The 19,851-nt window shown below is 42.9% G+C and overlaps 1 protein-coding gene across 2 annotated transcripts in view; it reads left to right on the top strand.

The window, feature by feature from the left end:
- Positions 1 to 19,851, top strand: part of XPO6 (exportin 6) — a 73,699-nt gene that overhangs the window by 6,521 nt on the left and 47,327 nt on the right. For both annotated transcript variants that reach the window (XM_034420443.3, XM_034420442.3), the window contains exons 2-6: positions 12,293 to 12,383; positions 13,688 to 13,800; positions 15,159 to 15,356; positions 16,906 to 17,065; positions 19,079 to 19,156. In XM_034420443.3, the coding sequence (XP_034276334.2) occupies positions 12,293 to 12,383; positions 13,688 to 13,800; positions 15,159 to 15,356; positions 16,906 to 17,065; positions 19,079 to 19,156 (640 nt within the window). The remainder of the gene's footprint in view (positions 1 to 12,292; positions 12,384 to 13,687; positions 13,801 to 15,158; positions 15,357 to 16,905; positions 17,066 to 19,078; positions 19,157 to 19,851) is intronic.

Consider the following 19,851-nt stretch of genomic DNA (forward strand, 5'->3'; position numbering starts at 1 on the left):
AGCTGAATGCCAGTCCCACACTGCCATGTTATCACGGGATGGGTCAGTACTGTTAACCTCCACATTGCAGATGGGGGGGAAAAAATGAATTAACCAAGTTAATAGTGAGAATCCATTTTAAGGAGGCTATGGCAGAGTGAAATTTGAATGGGTGATTTCCAGGTTCAGAAAGCAAGTAGTTCAGCCTCTCTGGGGTGCTGGCTTCTAAAAGTTTAATCCTTTTGTTTTTAACTTTGTCTTTAAAGCTTTATTTCAGTGCCACATTGCTGCTCATCTGTAGTCATTTGCAGTATTTGTTTTCAAAGGTAGAGAAGTAAGGCACAGGTGGGCTGTAGACTTCAGCCAAATACCAAAGGATAAAAGCCAAATATTGAAATTAAAAAAATTGGTGGAGGAGATAAAGTGTTTAGTGGTCTATTAAAGCTTGGTTGGGCCCTAATCATATTTCTTGGGCTTACATTTATAAAGGTTGTTTTATTAATTTATCCACATGTTTCCAAGCAGATGCCAACTGAAGATAGCGTGTGGTAGCTTATTTGTTTGTGCAATGTATCTCTCACGAAATGAAAGCTAGATGCAAAGCAAAATTATAACACAAACAGTACAGCTGTTATGAAGGCCATAAATACATTAGAGGAGGTGGCAGAATAAATAAATCTTAAGCCCCACTGGGGAGAAAAAAAAAACCCTGCTAAAATAAAATGGTTTTGAAAGTCATTCTGAAAACGACAAAACGAAGACCCACTACTCTGCCATTTTGTGTTTGTCGGCTTTTCTGAGTTTCAGAAGAGAAAGGGGGGGTGAGGATGATTCGGGGCAGGGGTGAAATCCAAAATTTTCCCCTACCGGTTCTGTGGGCGTGGCTTGTGGGGTGTGGCAGGGGAAGGATATTGCAAAATCTCCATTCCCACCCCAATCTGAGGCCAGCCAGAGGTGGTATTTGCCGGTTCTCTGAACTACTCAAAATTTCCACTACCGGTTCTCCAGAACCTGTTAGAACCTGCTGGATTTCACCCCTGATTCGGGGATTGGAGGCTAAAACCTTTGATGAACGGTTGCAGGAACTGGGCATGGCTAGTCTAGTGAAGAGAAGGACCAGGGGAGACATGATAGCAGTCTTCCAGTATTTGAGGGGCTGCCACAGAGACCAGGGGCTCAAGCTCTTTTCCAAAGCACCTGAAGGCCAGACAAAGAATAATGGATGGAAACTGAACAAGGAGAGAATCAACCTAGAAATGAGGAGGAACTTTCTGACAGTGAGAACAATCAACCCATGGAACAGAAGTTGCCTTCGGAAGTTGTGGAAGCTTCATCACTGGAAGTTTTCAAGAAGAGACTGGACTGCCATTTGTCAGAAATGGTGTAGGGTCTCCTCCTGCTTGAGCGGGGGGTTGGACTAGATGACCTATTAGGTCCCTTCCAACTCTGTTAATCTGTTATATCCTGCCGTAAGGTATAATTAGTTCTTGACTTACGGCCATAATTGAGGTCAAAATTTATGTTGCTAAGCGATGCATTTGTTCAGTGAGTTTTGCCCCATTTTATGACCTTCCTTGCCACAGTTGTTCGGTGGATTACTGCAGTTGATAAGTTAGTAACTCGGTTGTTAAGTGAATCTGGCTTCCCCGTGGACTTTGCTTGTGATCGCCAAAGGAGAATCACGTGATCTTCGGACACAGCGACGGTCAAAAGTATGAACCGGTTGCCAAGCATCTGAATTCTGATCATGGGGATGGTACAAAGGGGGAAAATGGTCATAAGTCACTTTTTTTTCCCATTGCCGTTGTAATTTTGAACGGGTCATTAAATGAACTGTCGTTAAGTCAAGGACTACTTGTATATTTACGGAAGTGGCCAGTACATGTAGGGCGCCACAGGTAGAGAGAAGCAGACAGAACTTGAGTGAACAGAGTCATTGTGTCCGTTGTTAAGCGTTATTGTTTAAACAAGGCCTAGTTTGTGTTTTTTTTTAAATTTGATTTATATGCCGCCCTTCTCCGGAGACTCAGGGCGGCTTACAATGCGCTAACAATGCGCTAAGCAATAGCCTTCATCCTTTTTGTATATTTATACAAAGTCAGCTTATTTCCCCCAGAACTGGGTCCTCAATTTACCTACCTTAGAAAGGATGGAAGGCTGAGTCAACCTTGAGCCTGGCGAGATTCGAACCTGCAGTAATTGCAGGCAACTGGTCTTAATAGCAGGGTGCTTTAGACCACTGTACTACCAAGGCTCCTGGTTTGAATGTGTGGCCGGAAAGTCCTACTTTGCTGGGGTTGGAGGGAAAGCTGGTCAAATGTCAGCTTATGATTTCACAACACAAGTACAGAGAAGACGGTGTCCTTACAAAACATGGCTTGGGAGAACAGGCTGAAGAACAGTTTTTATCCGTGGGCTGTCAGACTCCTGAATGAGAAATAACATCATAACTACGTAGTATGATGGACTTGCAGGGCCGGTGCAATGTGTAACATGTTCACACTGGTGCAATACGACTGATCGTTTTGTTAATATGATTTATTGGGTTAGGGATTTCCTGTCTTCACTGTGAGTTGTATTGTGTTGGGGGGGTGTGCACCGAGGGAGCTCCACCCATCTCACTGTACCTATGTTGTGCACTGACAATGAAGAATTGAAATTGAAATTGAAATTGGGAGAGAAACAAAACAGTTATTTCATTTTGGATTAGCACTTTTCTGGCTTGTCACTGCATAAAGCGACGCCAATAAACCAAAAGATACATGAGGCTGCACAGGTAGTCCTCCTCAACTTACGACAGCTCACTTAGTGACCATTCCAAACGGCAATGAAAAAAAGTGACTTGTGACCATTTTTTCACGGTGACAACCTATGTGGCATCCCCATGATCACGTGATCAGAATTCAGATGCTTGCCAACCGGTTCATACTTACGACCCTTGCTGTGTCCAAAGATCAGGTGATCCCCTTTGGCGGCTTTCTCCCAAGCAAAGTCAACGGGGAGGCCAGATTCACTTAACAACCGGGTTACTAACTTTCTCCACTGCGGTGATTCACTTAACAACTGTGGCAAGAAAGGTCATAAAATGGGGCAAAACCCACTGAACAAATGCGTTGCTTAGCAACATAGGTTTTGGGCTCAATTGTGGTCATAAGTCGAGGACTACCTAATCAGCAGTGGATCAAAGTAATGGAAGAAAACAATTTCAATCTGACCGAACGTCATGAATTTATTTAGGGGTGTGTGTGTGTGTATGTAATCAGGGAGCATTGGTGTGGTGCAGTGACTTAGAGGTGGAGCTCTCGCCTTACAATCAGGAGGCTGTGAGTTCAATCCTAGGTAGAGGCAGATATTTTTCTTTCTGGGTACAATGAGAATATATCTGCTGAACAAAACTCTGCATTGGCGACAGGAAGGGCATCCGGCCAGTAAACATTCAGTTGCCCAGCCTCTACCTCAGAGGTGGGTTTCAGCAGGTTCTGACCAGTTCTGGGGAACCGGTAGCGGAAATTTTGAGTAGTTCGAAGAACCGGTACTAAAAATTCTGACTGGCCATGCCCCCATCTATTCTCTGCCTCTGGAGTCCCAGCTGATTGGGAGGAAATGGAGATTTTACAGTATCCTTCCCCTGCCACGCCCACCAAGCCACATCCACAGAACCAGTAGTAAAAACTTTTGAAACCCATCCCTGCTCTACCTCCTCAAGGGATTATGGGGTCGTTAAAAGAAGATATAATCAGGGAGCATTACCCCCAAAACAACAACTTCATTGTCATTCTTCTGGAACTGTTGGTGTCTATTATTTCGATTTTTTTCCTTTTTGTTGAACTTTTTCAAGACTCGCGTTTGTCCAAATTCCTTGTTTTCGGTCTCCCATTTCTCTTCCACAGCACTGTGTTACAAGTTCTTCGGTATTAACCTCTTCCTTAAGCCTCATGCCATTTCCTGTTGACATTGTCATAACTGAGTTCACAACTTGACTCAGGAGAAAATTGATGCCGTTGAATATTTTTGCTCTTAGGTCACTAAGTAATCTATTATTATTTTGAAACTGGCACTGCATTCACTAGAAATAATTAAAGAAAAACATAATGCCAACGACATGGAGAACTCGTCAGTTTATGTTAATGCTCATTTTCAGTTTCAATTAAGAACTTGACCTGGCATCTTTGAGTACATGTCAAACCTCCCATCTCGCAACTAATGAGCTGTGATACGAATCACATTTTTTTTCCTGTTCAAGAAACCTGATTCTTCAAATCCTTTAAAACCTGGTCAGACTGGCTTTAGCGTTTTTTTTTTCACCAGCAGACACAATGAGTTGTATCTTACTTACAATCGTGTTTTGTTTTATTTTTTACTGTGATATGAACTGACTGCTACAGCATCCCAAAAGCATATAGGTAGTCCTCAACTTACGACAATTGAGCCCAAAAATTTCCAACTGCTAAGCAAGACAGTTGTTTAGTGAATTCTCTCCCCCCCCCCCTCATTTTATGACCTTTAATGCCACCGTTGTTGAACGATGAATTGCTGCAGTTGTTAAGTTAGTAACCTGGTTTGTTAAGTGACTCTGGCTTCCCCATTCACTTTGGTTGTCGGAAGGTTGCAAAAGGGAATCACATGACCCTGGGACACTGCGACCGTCATAAGTATGAGTCAATTACCAAGCGTCCACATTTTGATCACATGACCACAAGGATGCGGCAACAGTTGTAACTATGAAAAACCTAAGTCATTTTTTTTTTCAACGCCGTTGTAACTTCAGATGGTCACTACACAAATGGTTGTAAGTCGAGGACTATCCTGGACAGCTTCCTGACCAAAACTAAGTCTAATTTGCACCCTGTTAGCACCCAAGTAGGATAATTGTCAAAGCTTTCTGTTGCGTTTTCAAGCTGAGAAGTCAGTTTAATGAGCATAAATTCTTCCCCTATGAACCCCATGTGTGCTGAGATTTCTGGATCTGTTTCTAGAGTGTTTCATCCCTTAGTCATCGGGATCAGACAGAGATATAGACTGCCTTGAGCTCCTGTCTGAATGGTTGGATAAAGTAATTGTAACAACAACCACTTTGAGAGAGAGGGAGAGAGAGAGAGAGAGAGAGGAGAGAATCTAGATAGAAATGAGAGAGAGGTAGGGATAGTAGGTAGGTAGATAGATAGATAAGAGAGAGAGAGAATCTAGACAGGAGAGGGAGGCAGAATCTAGATAGAAATGAGAGGGAGGGGTAGGTAGGTAGATAGGTAGATGAGAGATAGAATAGATAGAGGAGAGAGGGAGGGAGAATCTAGATAGAAATGAGAGAGGGGGGGATAGATAGAGAGATAGAGAGATGATAGATAGATGATAGATGAGAGATAGATGAGAGAGAGAATAGATAGGGGAGGGAGGGAAGGAGAATCTAGATAGAAATGAGAGAGAGAGGGATAGATTAGATAGATAGATAGATAGATAGATAGATAGATAGATAGATAGATAGGAGAGGGAGAGAATCTAGAAAAGAGAGAGAATCTAGACAGGAGAGGGAGGCAGAATCTAGATAGAAATGAGAGGGATGGATGGATAGATAGATAGATGATAGATAGATGAAAGAGAGAATAGATAGAAGAGAGAGGGAGGGAAGGAGAATCTAGATAGAAATGAGAGAGGGAGGGATAGATAGATACATACATGCATACATACATACATAAGAGAGGGAGAGAATCTAGAAATGAGAGAGAGACGGAGGAATGGATAGACAGACAGACAGACGCTGGACCATACTTTAAAAATGTTTTCTTCTTCTTTTATTTCTGCTGTGCTCTGAACTGTTACTGCATCTAAATGTTTGAACCGCAAATGTTTGTTCATGAGTTGATCTTCCAACGATGACTTCCTTGAGGAAAGCTGAAGGATGACCTGTTATAAAAAGGGCTTAAACACACGCAGGAAAGAAATAGATAAAAGGACATTTTCCTTCTCCCTGTATAGATCTATTTAATGTTAGGCTTTCAAATTATTATTTTTTTTTGGGTAAATATTTTACACAGTGTTACTTCATTTTGCAAACAAATTTTGATTTTTGCAGAGGAGATTTCAGCCTCTTTAAAATGGATCTCCGTTCTTTGAGAAGGAAGTTTCTTATATGGGGTTGAAAACACAGTACTTGGTGTGATGAGTCAATCGTCGTTTAAATGCCATTATTTTTCAGCAACGTGAATGATTAAATTTGTGGAATCTTGTTTAGCGCCAAAAGAATGAACTAGGACGATTCTGCTGTTTGTGAAGCTTCTGATAATTTATTGGCAAGGCTCAAGACGGAAATCCAACAGGTGGAGCAAATAAAATCTTAGATTTAGGTAAAAGTTCAGTTTTGGTCATGAATTGCTGGGTTGCTTTCAACTGTGTTGCAATGTTTGTTTGAAATTAAATAGGAGTTGTGAAGTATTTTGTGCCCTGAAAGATGCTATAAAAGTTACTCAGGGCTGGGAAAATTTACAGCAAGGAGTGGGGAGGGTGATTAGATAACACAGTCAATGATTACCTTAATGTCATACTGGATTTCTTCGAGGGCCAGATCAGCATTTTAGTTCTCTTCCGCGGGCCGGCAGGGCAGGGAAACGGGATGGACACCTCCTGCACATCCTGAATGGCCTTGTTTTCGGCCTGAAGAGCCTCCTGCAGCACTTTGCCAGCCAAAACAGGGTGCGGGGGGGGCTGCACAAGGCCCTTTGCAGTCTGTTTTTGGCCTCCATGGCCTCCTGCAGCACTCTGCCGGCCAAAAATACAACACTCTGCCGGCCTCATGGGTGCCTCCTCATGGACCATTTTTGACCAGCAGAGTGCTGCAGGAGGCCGTGGAGGCCGAAAACGGGCTGCAGGGTGTCTGCACGCAGCCCATTTTAGCCGGCAGAGGCACTGTGGGCCAGTCCTTTGATATTTCCAGGCTGGCCCCACGGACCAGATTTAAGCACCGAATCCGGCCTGCAGGCCTTGAGTTTGACACCTCTGCCTTATAGAAATAAAATTTTGTTTTGTTGTTAGTTGCGAAGTCGTGTCCGACCCATCGCGACCCCATGGATAACGTTCCTCCAGGCTTTCCTGTCCTCTACCATCCTCTGAATATATATTCTAAAATACTTTTTCCCCACATCACTGTACTGGTGGGAGGGAATCTTAACTTTTCTATGGTGTTGGCCTAGAAACCAGGCGACGGGGAGTTCTAGTCCCACCTTAGACATGAATGGCAGCCAGGTGACTTTGGGCCAGTCACTATCTCTCAGCCGTTCAACCTGCCTCACAGGGTTGTTTTGTCGGGAAAATAACAGGAGGTATTAGGTATGTTTGCTGTGATAAAAATCCCAATAAATAAACAACTTCATGATCCTGCCTTTGTAGAAATTCTTAAAATGTTTTTTTAAAATCCTGAGTCAGCCTTGTGAATCCATTGGTGTGAAAGTCTTGCATTATTACTAAGAAACTATAGCAAATCCAGAGGTTGATGCAGAGTTTTTTTTCAGTCTGTAGAAATATATTTGATGGGATAGGAAGAACTATTCCCATTTACAGGATTGTGATAATGTAATGAGCATATCGGATTTAAATTACCATATTTTTCAGAGTATAAGACGCAGCTTAGTTTTTTTGGGGGGGAAATAAGAAAAAAGCTGATTGGCGGGTGGATCGGCCTCCTGGAATACCCCCAATCAGCTGTTCCCAGAGGTGAAGTTTAGCAACAGGTTCCTTGGTTGTGAGCTCTGAGCCTTCCTTTTTTTTTTTTTTTTTTGCTTTTTTTCCTGCCTCTGAAAGCCTCAGAGTTTCAGAAAAAAGCCTCTGAAGCTCTGTTTGGAGGCTTTTTTTCTGAAGCTTCATTTGTGATGCTTTTTTCAGCCTCAGAAACCTCCCTTTGAGAAGCTGGGCGGGGCTACATTTGGAGTATAAGATGCACCCAGATGTTCACCCTCTTTTTTGGGGGGGGGAAAGTACATCTTATACTCCAAAAAATACGGTAAAATGGGTGGTCAGATCCTCTTTTGAACCACAAACTTCCTAAATGATTACTAGATTTCAGTAAAGCTACTTTGCAAATGACTAAATGAAGAGACACATACCTTCTCATTTATTACTCTTAAAAAGCCTAGATAAATAAATTTATAGCCTTGTCACCAAGTACTTGGTGGTTTTGAATTCTGCTCATCAGCAACAGCGTTAATTTGTTTTAAACCCTCATGTAAATCACACGTTCAGTTGGATTCATCCTGTTACATCAAAGCTATTCTTACAATCAATTCTTGCTGTTCCCGACCACTAATTGGGAGTTAGTAAGGAGAACAGCTTGTGTTGACATGGAAAATCATTACAGTACAACTTTTAAAAATATCGTCTTTCCAAGCACATGCTTGGAAGGAAGAAGCTTGAATTCATTAGTCATTGGGAAGACATGGCTTTTGAAATACTGGATAGCTGTTCAAATATAGACAATCGAATGTATTTTTCATTCTGAAAAGCATCTTCGTAAATCAAAACAGCATTGTATTGCATTCCTCCCACAACTCCCTTGAACAGTTTGCAGGCAACGATATTAGTGAATAACTGGCCAGTCCTTCATGTTAGCAAAATCACTTAGACTTAAATACCACTTTACAGTGCTTTAGAGTAGAACAGAACAGAACAGAACAGAACAGAACAGAATTCTTCATTGGCCAAGTGTGATTGGACACAAAGGAAATTTGTCTTTGGTGCATATGCTCTCAGTGTACATAAAAGAAAAGATACATTCGTCAAGAAACATAAGGTACAACACTTAATGATATTATAGGGTACAAATAAGCAATCAAATCATATTAGAAACAGTCAATATAAAAATCGTAAGGATATCAGCAACAAGGTTACAGTCATACAGTCATAAGTGGGAGGAGATGGGTGATAGGAACGATGAGAAGAAGTAGTGCAGACTTAGTGAATAGTTTGATAGTGTTGAGGGAATTATTTGTTTAGCAGAGTGATGGTGTTAGGGAAAAAACTGTCCTTGTGTCTAGTTCTGGTGTGCAGTGCTCTATAGCGTCTTTTTGAGGGTAGAAGTTGAAACAATTTATGTCCAGGATGCGAGGGGTCTGTAAATATTTTCACAGCCCTCTTTTTGACTCGTGCAGTATACAGGTCCTCAAAGGAAGGCAGGTTGATAGCAATGGTTTTTTCTGCAGTTCTAATTATCCTCTGAAGTCTGTGTCAGTTTACAGCCCTCTCTAAGCGGTTTACAGAATCAGCATATTGGCCCCAACAATTTGGGTCCTCATTTTACCCACCTCGGAAGGATGGAAGGCTGAGTCAACCTTGAGCCTGGTGAGATTTGAACTGCCAGATTGCAGTCAGCCGGCAGACAGCAGAAGTAGCCTGAAGTACTGCACTCTAATCACTGCACTACCGTGGCTCATGATGGCTCATGATGTTTTAAGGAAAGAGGAAAATCATAAATTCTGACTTTAAAATTGTACATTAGGAATAATTCGGACATCATTTTTACATTTCTTTGTCCAAAGATCCTTGTGTGCTATATGTACTGTACATTAAGTGTTATAGCAACAGCAATAGCACTTTGACTTTGACTTATATACTGCTTCATAGTGCTTTGCAGCCCTCTCTAAGCAGTTTACAGAGTCGATATATTGCTCCCAACAATCTGGGTCCTCCTCATTTTACCAACCTCAGAAGGATGGAAGGCTGAGTCAACCTTCAGCCGGTCAGGATCGAACTGCTGGCAGTCAGCAGAGTCAGCCTGCAGTTCTGCATTCTAACCACTGTGCCACCAGGCCTCTTATCAAGAGTTGTTTTCAAAGAGTGTTAAGTAAATTGATGGACAACAGGTCTGTCCAAATTCTTGGCCTTGAAGACTCAATATCCTGGCCTGGTTGAAGGCGTTTGAAGGCGTTTCCAAATACTAGTTGATACTAGTTACCAGTGGCAAAGATGCGGGACTCCATCTTCTGTTTTCAAGTGCTCAGAATATCTTGTTAGCTATTCTGTGAAGCAAAATTCTAGACGAAGGGGCCTTGGCCTGATCCAGAAAAAACTATTCTTATATTTTATAAACATTTGGCATCGTACTGTACATGAGATATAGAGGAGGCTGTAGCAAGATTACTTAATATTTCAACAAATGTGGGTTTGGCAGCCTTGTAGAATATGCATTAAAAATGTTATTTTGCAAATGAAAGAGGAACCATTGGCGTATTATTGTTTGCCTGGCAATCATCTCTTCTAGGCAAGATTACAGCTGGACTGAGCTTCTTGTTTTGTAGATTTAAAAAAAAAGGTGATAGAAATAGTGCAGTCTCCTTACTCAATAAGCCAGAAAGACCCAAATTGGCTAGTGCAGGGGGGGTCTCCAAACTTGGCCACTTTTAAGACTTGTGGACTTCAACTCCCAGAATTCCCCAGCCAGCTGAAATACGTTCACTGCAGCAAACAGATTAAAAACACTCTTTGTTTTGCTTTCCGAATCTTTGGTCTTTGTCGATACATTAGCATTAGCCCGGGGGGGGGGTCTCCAAAGTGGCTGGGGAATTCTGGTAGTTGAAGTCCACAAGTCTTAAAGTTGCCAAGTTTGGAGAGCCCTGGGCTAATGTTGTATCGGCAAGGACCAAAGATTTAGAAAGAAAGCAAATTTAAAGTGTTTTTAATCCGTTGCTTCAGTGACCATATTTCAATGGCAACATCGTCATTCTTGATTTTTACCTCCGGTTTTACCCTGTTTTCCAGTGTAAAGCGGAGGACCAGAATATCTGGTCCAAACATTCAAATTTGAGCTGGAACCCAGAAAAGGAGAAGAATATTCTCAGTGATAATGACTGTGTGATAATATAATAATATTGTAAACTGCTCAGAGTTACCTTGCGGTAAGATGGGCAGCCAATGAATTTAATAAATAAAATAAATAAGCATTGGGGAGAACTGCAAAAAAATATATATATATAAACATGATGAAAAAGTACAGGCAACCCGTTTTGCTATTTAAAAGATAAATTTTCGAAGAGTTGTGAAGGAGAACTGCAATTTGAACCTAAAGCACTTGGTTGGCTAGTTTGACAATATTTTCCATATTTTTCATACCTGGAATAATCAATCTCCGGATCAGTAATCTTATGGGAAGTGCCTTCTATTTTAAAACTTACGAAGAGCCGATGAAAATTCAGTAGTCTGTTGCTAAGATACAAGCTGCAGTGAGTAAGCCAGCCTAAATTCAGTTTTTCCTAAACAATGTGAGCGCCAATAGTCCTGATCAAAGTAGGAGAAGCTGTCGTTATAAAATCTACCCTGTGAAAATTGGAGAAACCCAACAGATGGACTCAAGAGTTAGTGTTCCTGTGTGTTTCTAAAAGTTGAAGGAGTCTTACTTGATTTGAAGTTTCCAGTTGTAATACACTTCCATTCTGGGGTCTGTTGAGTATTATGCAACCACGACCTAATACTACAGATTTATGACATTTTTATGTTGACAATTTTTGCATTGTTTGGATATAAACTGTTGGAAGACTGTTGTTGTTTTTAGTTGCGAAGTTGTGTCCGATCCATCGCGACCCCATGGACAACATTCCTCCAGGCCTTCCTGTCCCCTACCATCTTCTGGAGTCCATTTAAGCTCACACCGACTGCTTCAGTGACTCCATCCAGCCACCTCGTTCTCTGCCGTCCCCTTCTTCTTTTGCCCTCAATCGTTCCCAGCATTAGGCTCTTCTCCAGGGAGTCCTTCCTTCTCATTAGGTGGCCAAAATATTTGAGTTTCCTCTTCAGGATCTGGCCTTCTAAAGAGCAGTCAGGGTTGATCTCCTCTAGGACTGACCGGTTGGATCGCCTTGCAGTCCAAGGGACTCACAGAAGTCTTCTCCAGCATCAGAGTTCAAAGGCCTCCATTCTTTGACGCTCAGCCTTTCTTATGGTCCAACTTTTACAGTCATACATTGCAACTGGGAAAACCATCGCCTTGACTATATGCACTTTTGTTGGCAGGGTGATGTCTCTGTTTTTTAGTATGTTGTCTAGATTTGCCATAGCTTTCCTCCCCAGGGGCAAGCGTCTTTTAATTTCTTGGCTGCAGTCCCCATGTGCGGTGATCTTGGAGCCCAGGAAAATAAAATCTGTCACTACCTCCATTTCCACTACTTCCATATAGCCTTGACTATACGCCCTTTTGTTGGCAGGGTGATGTCTCTGCTTTTTAGTATGTGTTAAACCACTAGAGTTGCATAAAAGATTTTTTTTCCTGCGACAATATAAGGCTGCATTTTGTAAACATTTTCAAGTGTGACTATTTCTCTTAAAACATCTTTGGCAGGCATCAGAAGAGGCCTCGCTCCGAGCCTTGGAGAGCCTGATGACGGAGTTTTTCCACAACTGCACTACGAACGAGAGAAAGCGTGAAATCGGTAAGCCGACCTCTTTTCCCATTTTCTCCCAAGTTTTGCCTCAGATTTCAGAATTAAGGCTACTTCGTTTTGTTCTGGTGTCTGCTCTCATAAGCCCCTTTGAGCACAGCAAGTTGAAGTTGCACGCTTCCAAAATATTCCACATTTTTTTCCTCCCTTTTTTAAAAATGTTTTTCTTCTCTCTCTCTCTCTCTCTCTCTCTCTCTCTCTCTCTCTCTCTCTCTCTCTCTCTCTCTTTTAAAAAATGCAATAATGTGCCAGATTGTTTGAAAAGACTTTCTGTCCCAGAGAACCTTAATTAGCTACAGGGCAATTATTGGGGGGCAGTCACCATGTAGAAGGTTGATGAAAGTGGGATATGAATTACCATAGTTTCCGAACTATAAGACGCACATCAAGATTTCGAAAACAAGAAAAAAAAATTTTTTTCCTTCCCCGGCCCCCAGGAGCATTCTGCAGGCCTCCTAAACCCTCTGAGCATCCAGTTTTTGCAAAAAACGGGCCCTTTTTTGCAAAAATAGGATGCGCAGAGGGTTTGAGAGGCCTGCAGAGAGCTTCCAGGGGCTGGGGAGGGCAAAAACGCGACAGGGGGGGGGTTTGTGAGGCCAAAAATGGGCCCGTTTTTCACAAAAACAAGAGCATTTTTGCCCTCCCCAGTTCCCAGGAGCTCTCTGCAGGCCTCCCAAACCCTCTGCAGGCCCCGTTTTTGCAAAAAATGGGCCTGTTTTTGGCGAAAACTGGACGTGTGGGGTGGGATTTCAGGAGGCCAAAAATGGCTGTATTCAGTGTATAAGAGGCCTCAACATTTCCACCCTCTTTTTGGGGGGGGGGGAATGCGTCTTATACAGTATATAAGTACAGTACAATATAATGGAATGTTATTCACTCCGTTACTTTTGATGAATAGAGCAGGAGTGGGTTTAGAAGTACATTGAAAACCACCAAACCCTGGGGAACCGACCTTAGATCAACCAAGACTTTTTATCCCAGTGGTTCAAAGGAAAAGCCAGTTTTTAAAGCATTTCAACATCAGCAGGTTAAAAATAAGTTTAAAGTCCTGTGGGTTAGGGTCACATCAGTCATTCTTTTTATAAGCTCAAGAAGTCTTTGGCTGTAGCTTTTAGAACCTCTGATCGATAGTAAGTTGAATGTAAATAATGGTATAAATAGCTCAGGGCCAGGCCTTCTGGCTTTTCTCCTAAAACAAGAGGGATATAGAAATGGCTTTCTCCTGCGCAGTCCCTCTTTTTGTTCTAAATTCTAATGCAGGTTTGGTTTTGATTTTGCATTATTTGCCTATCCAGAGGAGCTTCTGAATAACTTCGCTCAGCAGGTCGGTGCCTGGAGATTCTGCCTCTATTTCCTGTCGAGCACGAGAAATGATTACGTTATGATGTACAGTTTAACAGTATTTGAGGTGAGCTACCAAACTGGGCTAACCATGCTCGTAACATGCTCTTTATAACACCGGGGCCCAACCTTTGTGGCGTGGTGGCCCTGCTGGCAGGATGGGGGGGGGGGCGAGTGGCAGGGGTGGGCTTCAAAAATTTTAGCAAGGGGTTGATGTGGCCATGGTGGGCGTGGCCTAGCCGGCCTCCTGCACCATGGCGCGGGGGCGTTTTTGCCCTCCCCGGGCTCCGGAGGCCCTCTGGAGGCCAGAAACGGGCCTGTTTCCGGCCTTCCCGAACTTCCAGTAGGCCCGTTTCCCCACCCCGAGCCTCCCCACACATCCTGCATTTACCTGCATCGAAAACGGTCTGCGTGGGGACTCCTGAGAGGCGAGGGGCTGGGTGGGCCAGCCAGGAGTGGGATTTGGGGGTTGTCCGAACTGCACAGAATTTTAGCTAGATTAGCTCCCAAACCCCTGCGAACCCCCAGCAGCCCATCCCTGGGAAGTGGGCCACGCGAGTGGCAGGCTGGTCGGCAGGCACAGCTCGACTTGCGCGAGTGGTGGGTCGGCGCACATACGCACAAGTCCTGCCCCGTCGCTCGTGCAAGTTGAGTTGCACACATGCATGTGCTCCAGTCAGCCACTCGTATGGCCCAATTCCGGATAGGCCATTGGTCCAGTAATGGGCTGCGGGATCAGGATTTAACAGACATCTCTTCACCCCATGTGGTCCATTAAATGAATATTTCATTCCTTTGCACTGGTACTGGTACTTTGTTCCAGAATCTGTACTTGGGTTGCAGAAACATGTATTGGAGGGGGAACCAAGAAACGTTGCACCCTAACAAATTATTCAATCTGTTTCACTCAAAAGCAATTCATAAAAAAAGCAAGAGGGTTGAATGTTTTTGTGTGGGTGGTGAAAGCTATAAAACGAAGCATATAAAGTTGTCAATTTTAAAAGAAGTCAAGCTCTTTATGGCAGAGAAAGTATTTTATTTTATTTTTTTATGTATAATTCTGAGTTAGAGTTATTTTTTTTTCAAGCATGAATCAAATGGATCAAAATGAGATTAAATTAGTCTCAATAGTTAACCTATTTCTCTATTCTCCTGCAATCCTAGTATTAGTTACTGGCATGAATTAGTAGAGGTTTAGTTCCTTCTTGTGAACGAGAACTCACCTCTTAATTGTAAATAAATGCTTTCCCACTGAATTCAATTAGCAAATAAACAAAAACAGCTTTCCAAATAGCACCTATTTTAAAAGTTGGTATTTTTAGCAAGCTAACTTCTATATTTAATACCTTGAATATCAGCTGTAGACTTGAGCAAAGAAGGTTATGTGTCAACCTGGTTCATCATCATAATGTCTGTCTGTTTCAGAACCTGATTAACAAGATGTGGCTTGGGGTCCCATCTCAGGATAAAACGGAGGTTCGCAGTTGCCTGCCAAAACTTCTTTTAGCTCACCATAAAACTTTGCCTTACTTCATCCGAAACAAACTTTGTAAGGTCATTGTGGATATTGGCCGGCAAGACTGGCCCATGTTTTATCATGACTTCTTCACAAATATTTTACAGGTAAGGTTAGAAGCTAACTCTGTTGTTCAGAAACAAAAGTCATCTTAAGTGTGGTCCATTCTTATGCTGGTGCCTTCAAGTCAGTCCTGACGCCTGAATTTCAGAAGTGGTTTGCCATTGCCTGCTTCCTAGGGCTGAGAGAGAGAGGCTGGCCTGTGGCTTTGTGTCTAAGGTGGGACTAGAATCCATAGCTTCCTGGTTGCTTGCCTGATATCTTAATCACTGCAATGTAATCCTCGCTTACCAACCATTTGTTCATCGACCGTTCGAAGTTATAACAGCACTGAAAAAAAGAGACTCGTGACTAGTCCTCGAATTTCCACCTCCCAGCACTGCCCATAGTCACGTAACCACGATCTGGACATTTGCAACCGTCTTACCTTACCTGGGGTCACATGATCGCCATTTGCAACCTTCTCTGCTGGCTTCCCATGAGCAGAGTCAATTGGAAGCTGATAGGGAAGATCACAAGTCTTCCACTTTCCCCCATCTGGCAGTAGCTATCCCTGGTGCCGCCATGCTGGCACCATACCTTGCCTGCCAGCCTGTTTATAAGCTGCCTAGAACTCATTTTAAGGGCCCACAGTACTTGCTTAATGGCGCCAATGTGGATTGCTGTTGCTAAGCGATGCAGGTATGTGACGGTGTGCTTTACAACTACACAACTTACTTAGCTACAGAAATTCAAGTCCTAATGAGCATCATTAACTGAGGACGGCCTATACACCAGACTAGTTCTCTATTCTAAATATATTGATTCTGCGGGTAGCTTTCCAAAGAAAGGGATGGATGGATGGACGTGTTATGGTCCGCCAGCAGCCTGCGGAGCTGGCAGCAGAATCGGACAGTGAGGAGGCTGGGGAGGAACATGGGCCAGTCCTGGAGTCTGGGGAAGGCTCGGACGAGGGCTCTGTGTCGGAGGCAGAGATGGGGCCAGGGCCATCTGGGAATCATGTGCGGACTCCGGAGCCTCCAGAGTTGGACATCAGAGAGGCAAAGGACAGGAGGAGCCTGTTCCTAGTGTGCGCATGCGCAGATCTGCCAGAAGGCAAGAACAGTTAAAACTAAAGGGACAACTCAGGAGTAAGGCTTGGAGATGATTGGCCCCTCCCATAAGATATAAAGGAAGAGCAAAGGCACACGGATCTTTGCAGGAAGCAACGTTGTGGATGATGTCGGTTTGTACTTTGAAGCTCCGTTTTTGACTGTGTTTCCATGTGACCTTGCTAAGATAATTGCCAATTAGGTCTTTGGCAGCGTGTCAAAGAAGATAAAGGTGGGTGTTTACCAGCCTTATCTGAAGGACTGTGGCAGACTTCTGTTGGACTATTTATCAACTCTTGGCAATTCAGCACGTGCTGTGAATGAAAGGAATTCACAGCCATTAAAATCAAAAAAAGGGTTTTTGGGACTAATTGTGTGCTTTTCACTATATCAGGAAGCCTAGGTCAGAACAGGACGGACAGATGGGTGGTGCGTATATGGAGGGATGGACAGATAGACAAATAAGAGAAAGCTGTTCATGCTAAAAACCCATTCTCTTTAATAGTTAATCCAGTCCCCAGTGACAACTCCACTTGGGCTGATCATGCTGAAGACCACATCCGAAGAGCTGGCCTGCCCACGGGAGGACCTCAGCATCGCACGGAAGGAGGAGCTGCGGAAGCTGCTCCTGGAGCAGGTTCAGAATGTCCTTGGACTTCTCACAGGTTAGTGAGATAGGAAAACCCAGGTTGTACTGCAAGCTGACAAGGGAAGCTGGCAATATTCCTTCTTGAATGGCTGCCAAAGCACTTTTAATTTAATTTTATTTATTTATATACGTATTTGTTAAATTCATTTGCATCCTACCTTGCCATGGGTCTACTCTTAGAGTTGGGGACTCTAAGCCAGGAGTCCCTAACCTCTGGGTCGTGGACCAGCACTGCTCTGCGGCATCCCAGCAACCGGGCCGTGCAAGGCCCCATCGCAGCTTTAAGATGGGGGGAGTTCAACTCCCAGAATTTCCAGGCCAGCCATGAAATATTAAGTGGGAGTTTTTAAATATTGAGACGTTGGAACTAAAGAGGTATACTGAGTAATTTTTATTAAATTGTTATAAAATGGATCTACAGGGGATAATAAGAGGCGAACGAAGAAATAATTTTAATGCTCAAAAACGTGCATCAAATGATAAAGAACAATGAGGAGACAAGGGGATTGTCTAAAGATAAAGCAATGAGCAGAGGTGCAAATGTGAGCGTGCACCACCTCTGCACATGCGCATGGCCTTCTGTGCATGCACAGTAGTTGCACATTACATCCGGGCGGGTGGGCGGAGCCTCCCGCAGTCGCCGCTACCTGTTCACGCGATCCGGAGAGAACCGGCTGAATCCCACCACTGGAAATGAATGTAGAAACTACTCAACAATTGGGGGCGGAAAAATGAACATGATATTCAGAATGGAATGGAATGGAATGGAATGGAATGGAATGGAATGAGTGGAATAATGGAATGGAATGGAATGGAATAGAATAGAATAACAGTTGGAAGGGAAATAGAATAGAGAACAGAATAGAATATGGAAAAAGAGAATAGGAATAGGAATAGAATAGAATATGGAAATAGAGTAGAATAGAATAGAATAGAATAGAATAGAATAGAATAGAATAGAATAGAATAGAATAGAATAGAATAGAATAGAATAGAATTCTTTATTGGCCAAGTGTGATTGGACACACAAGGAATTTGTCTTTAGTGCATATGCTGTCAGTGTACATAAAAAAAAAGATACATTCCTCAAGAATCATAAAGTACAACACTTAATGATAGTCATAGGGTACAAATAAGCAATCAAATCATACTAGGAAACAATCAATATAAATCATAAGGATACCAGCAACAAGGTTACAGCAGTCATGCAGTCATAAGTGGGAGGAGATGGGTGATAGGAACGATGGGAAGACTAATAGTAGTAATTGTGCAGACTTAGTGAATAGTTTGACAGTGTTGAGGGAATTATTTTTTAGCAGAGTGATGGCATTCAGGAAAAAACTGTGTGTCTAGTTGTCTTGGTGTGCAGTGCTCTATAGCGGTAGGAGTTTAAATCAGCAAATAGATGAGAAATTCGAAGAAGAAGTGGAAGGGAATTATTTCTTTTTTTTAATGGCATAGTTTCACTGGATGTCTTTGAAGTCTTAATACTGTAAAATAAGATTTTCCCACACTGTACATTATTTTAAATGCCTCTTGTTATGTTTCCCCATCAATCTCTCCTTTTTTTTCCCCCCATGAAACAAAAACAGTGTTAGGACCTCAAGAGAGTACAAAGTAGACACATTATTTTTAACAGTCCGCTGACTCAAATCCGAACCCTAAATAACCTCACATTTGTTGCCAAAATAACCCTCTTCATTATCAGTTTTATTTCTGGAAATCCTGCTGTCTCTTAAGACCTCCTACCCATTTTTTTGTTTTCTGCTAAGAAAGAGATGTTATCAGCGTTCTCTCCTTCAGCATTCCCATGGTTTTTTTTTTTTCAAAAATACAGTCAGGAATCTGGCCCTGATTGACAGTTAAAGAGACCATGACACACAGAGCACGTGGCATCAACGCTTGAGGTTAAACCATGTTCTCAAATTCCCCGAATTCCACTGAAATAACAAACTTGTTAACTGAGGCTCAGCGCTGAATGTGTGAACGAATTTGCAGCTGCTGAGACTTTGCTCTTCTTTTGTGACAGGTATTTTGGAGAGCATTTGGGATAAATACAGTGTTACGGCTGCCACCCCACCACCATCTCCGACGTCCAGAGAAAGTGGTAAAAATCTTTGCTTCTCCTTCTGTTCGTTGTCCATACCAGGTAGTCCTCGACCTTACAACCATTTGCTTAGTGGCCATTCGAAATTACATCCGCACTGAAGAAAGGGACTTATGACCGGTCCTCGCACTTGCAACGGTCACACAGTTAACATTATCACAATTTGGGTGTTTGGCAACCGGCATGTATTTACAAAGTTTGCAGCATCCCGGAATTACGTGATCTCCCCATTGGTGACCTTTCCAGCCAGCTTCCTACAAGCAAAGTCAATGGGGGAAGACGGGTTCGCTTAATGATCGCATGATCCGCTTAACAACCGGGGCAAAAATGGTGGTAAAATTAGGCACGGCATGCTTAACAACGACCTTGCTTAACAGTGGAAATTCCGGTCCCCCTTGTAGTTGTAAGTCAAGGACTGCCTGTAATTCTTAGTGACACCTACATCATCATTATCATCATCTTCATTTAACGACCCCATAATCCCTTGCGGGGTAGCAGTCTGGGCAACTGAATGGAGCTAGCAGAGTGTTTTAATGGCCGGATGCTCTTCCTGTCACCAATGCGGAGTTTTGTTCAGCAGATATATTCTCGGTGTGCCCAGAGAGAGAAATATCACTCCTCTTAATGACACCCATGTCTTTGGGGGGGGGGGGAGTCAGTATCTGGGTCTAGGGAAGGAAGACAAGATGGTTTCT

Source organism: Pantherophis guttatus, chromosome 14, assembly GCF_059756535.1.
Source record: "Pantherophis guttatus breed Tessera chromosome 14, ASM5975653v1, whole genome shotgun sequence".
Lineage (NCBI taxonomy): Eukaryota > Metazoa > Chordata > Lepidosauria > Squamata > Colubridae > Pantherophis > Pantherophis guttatus.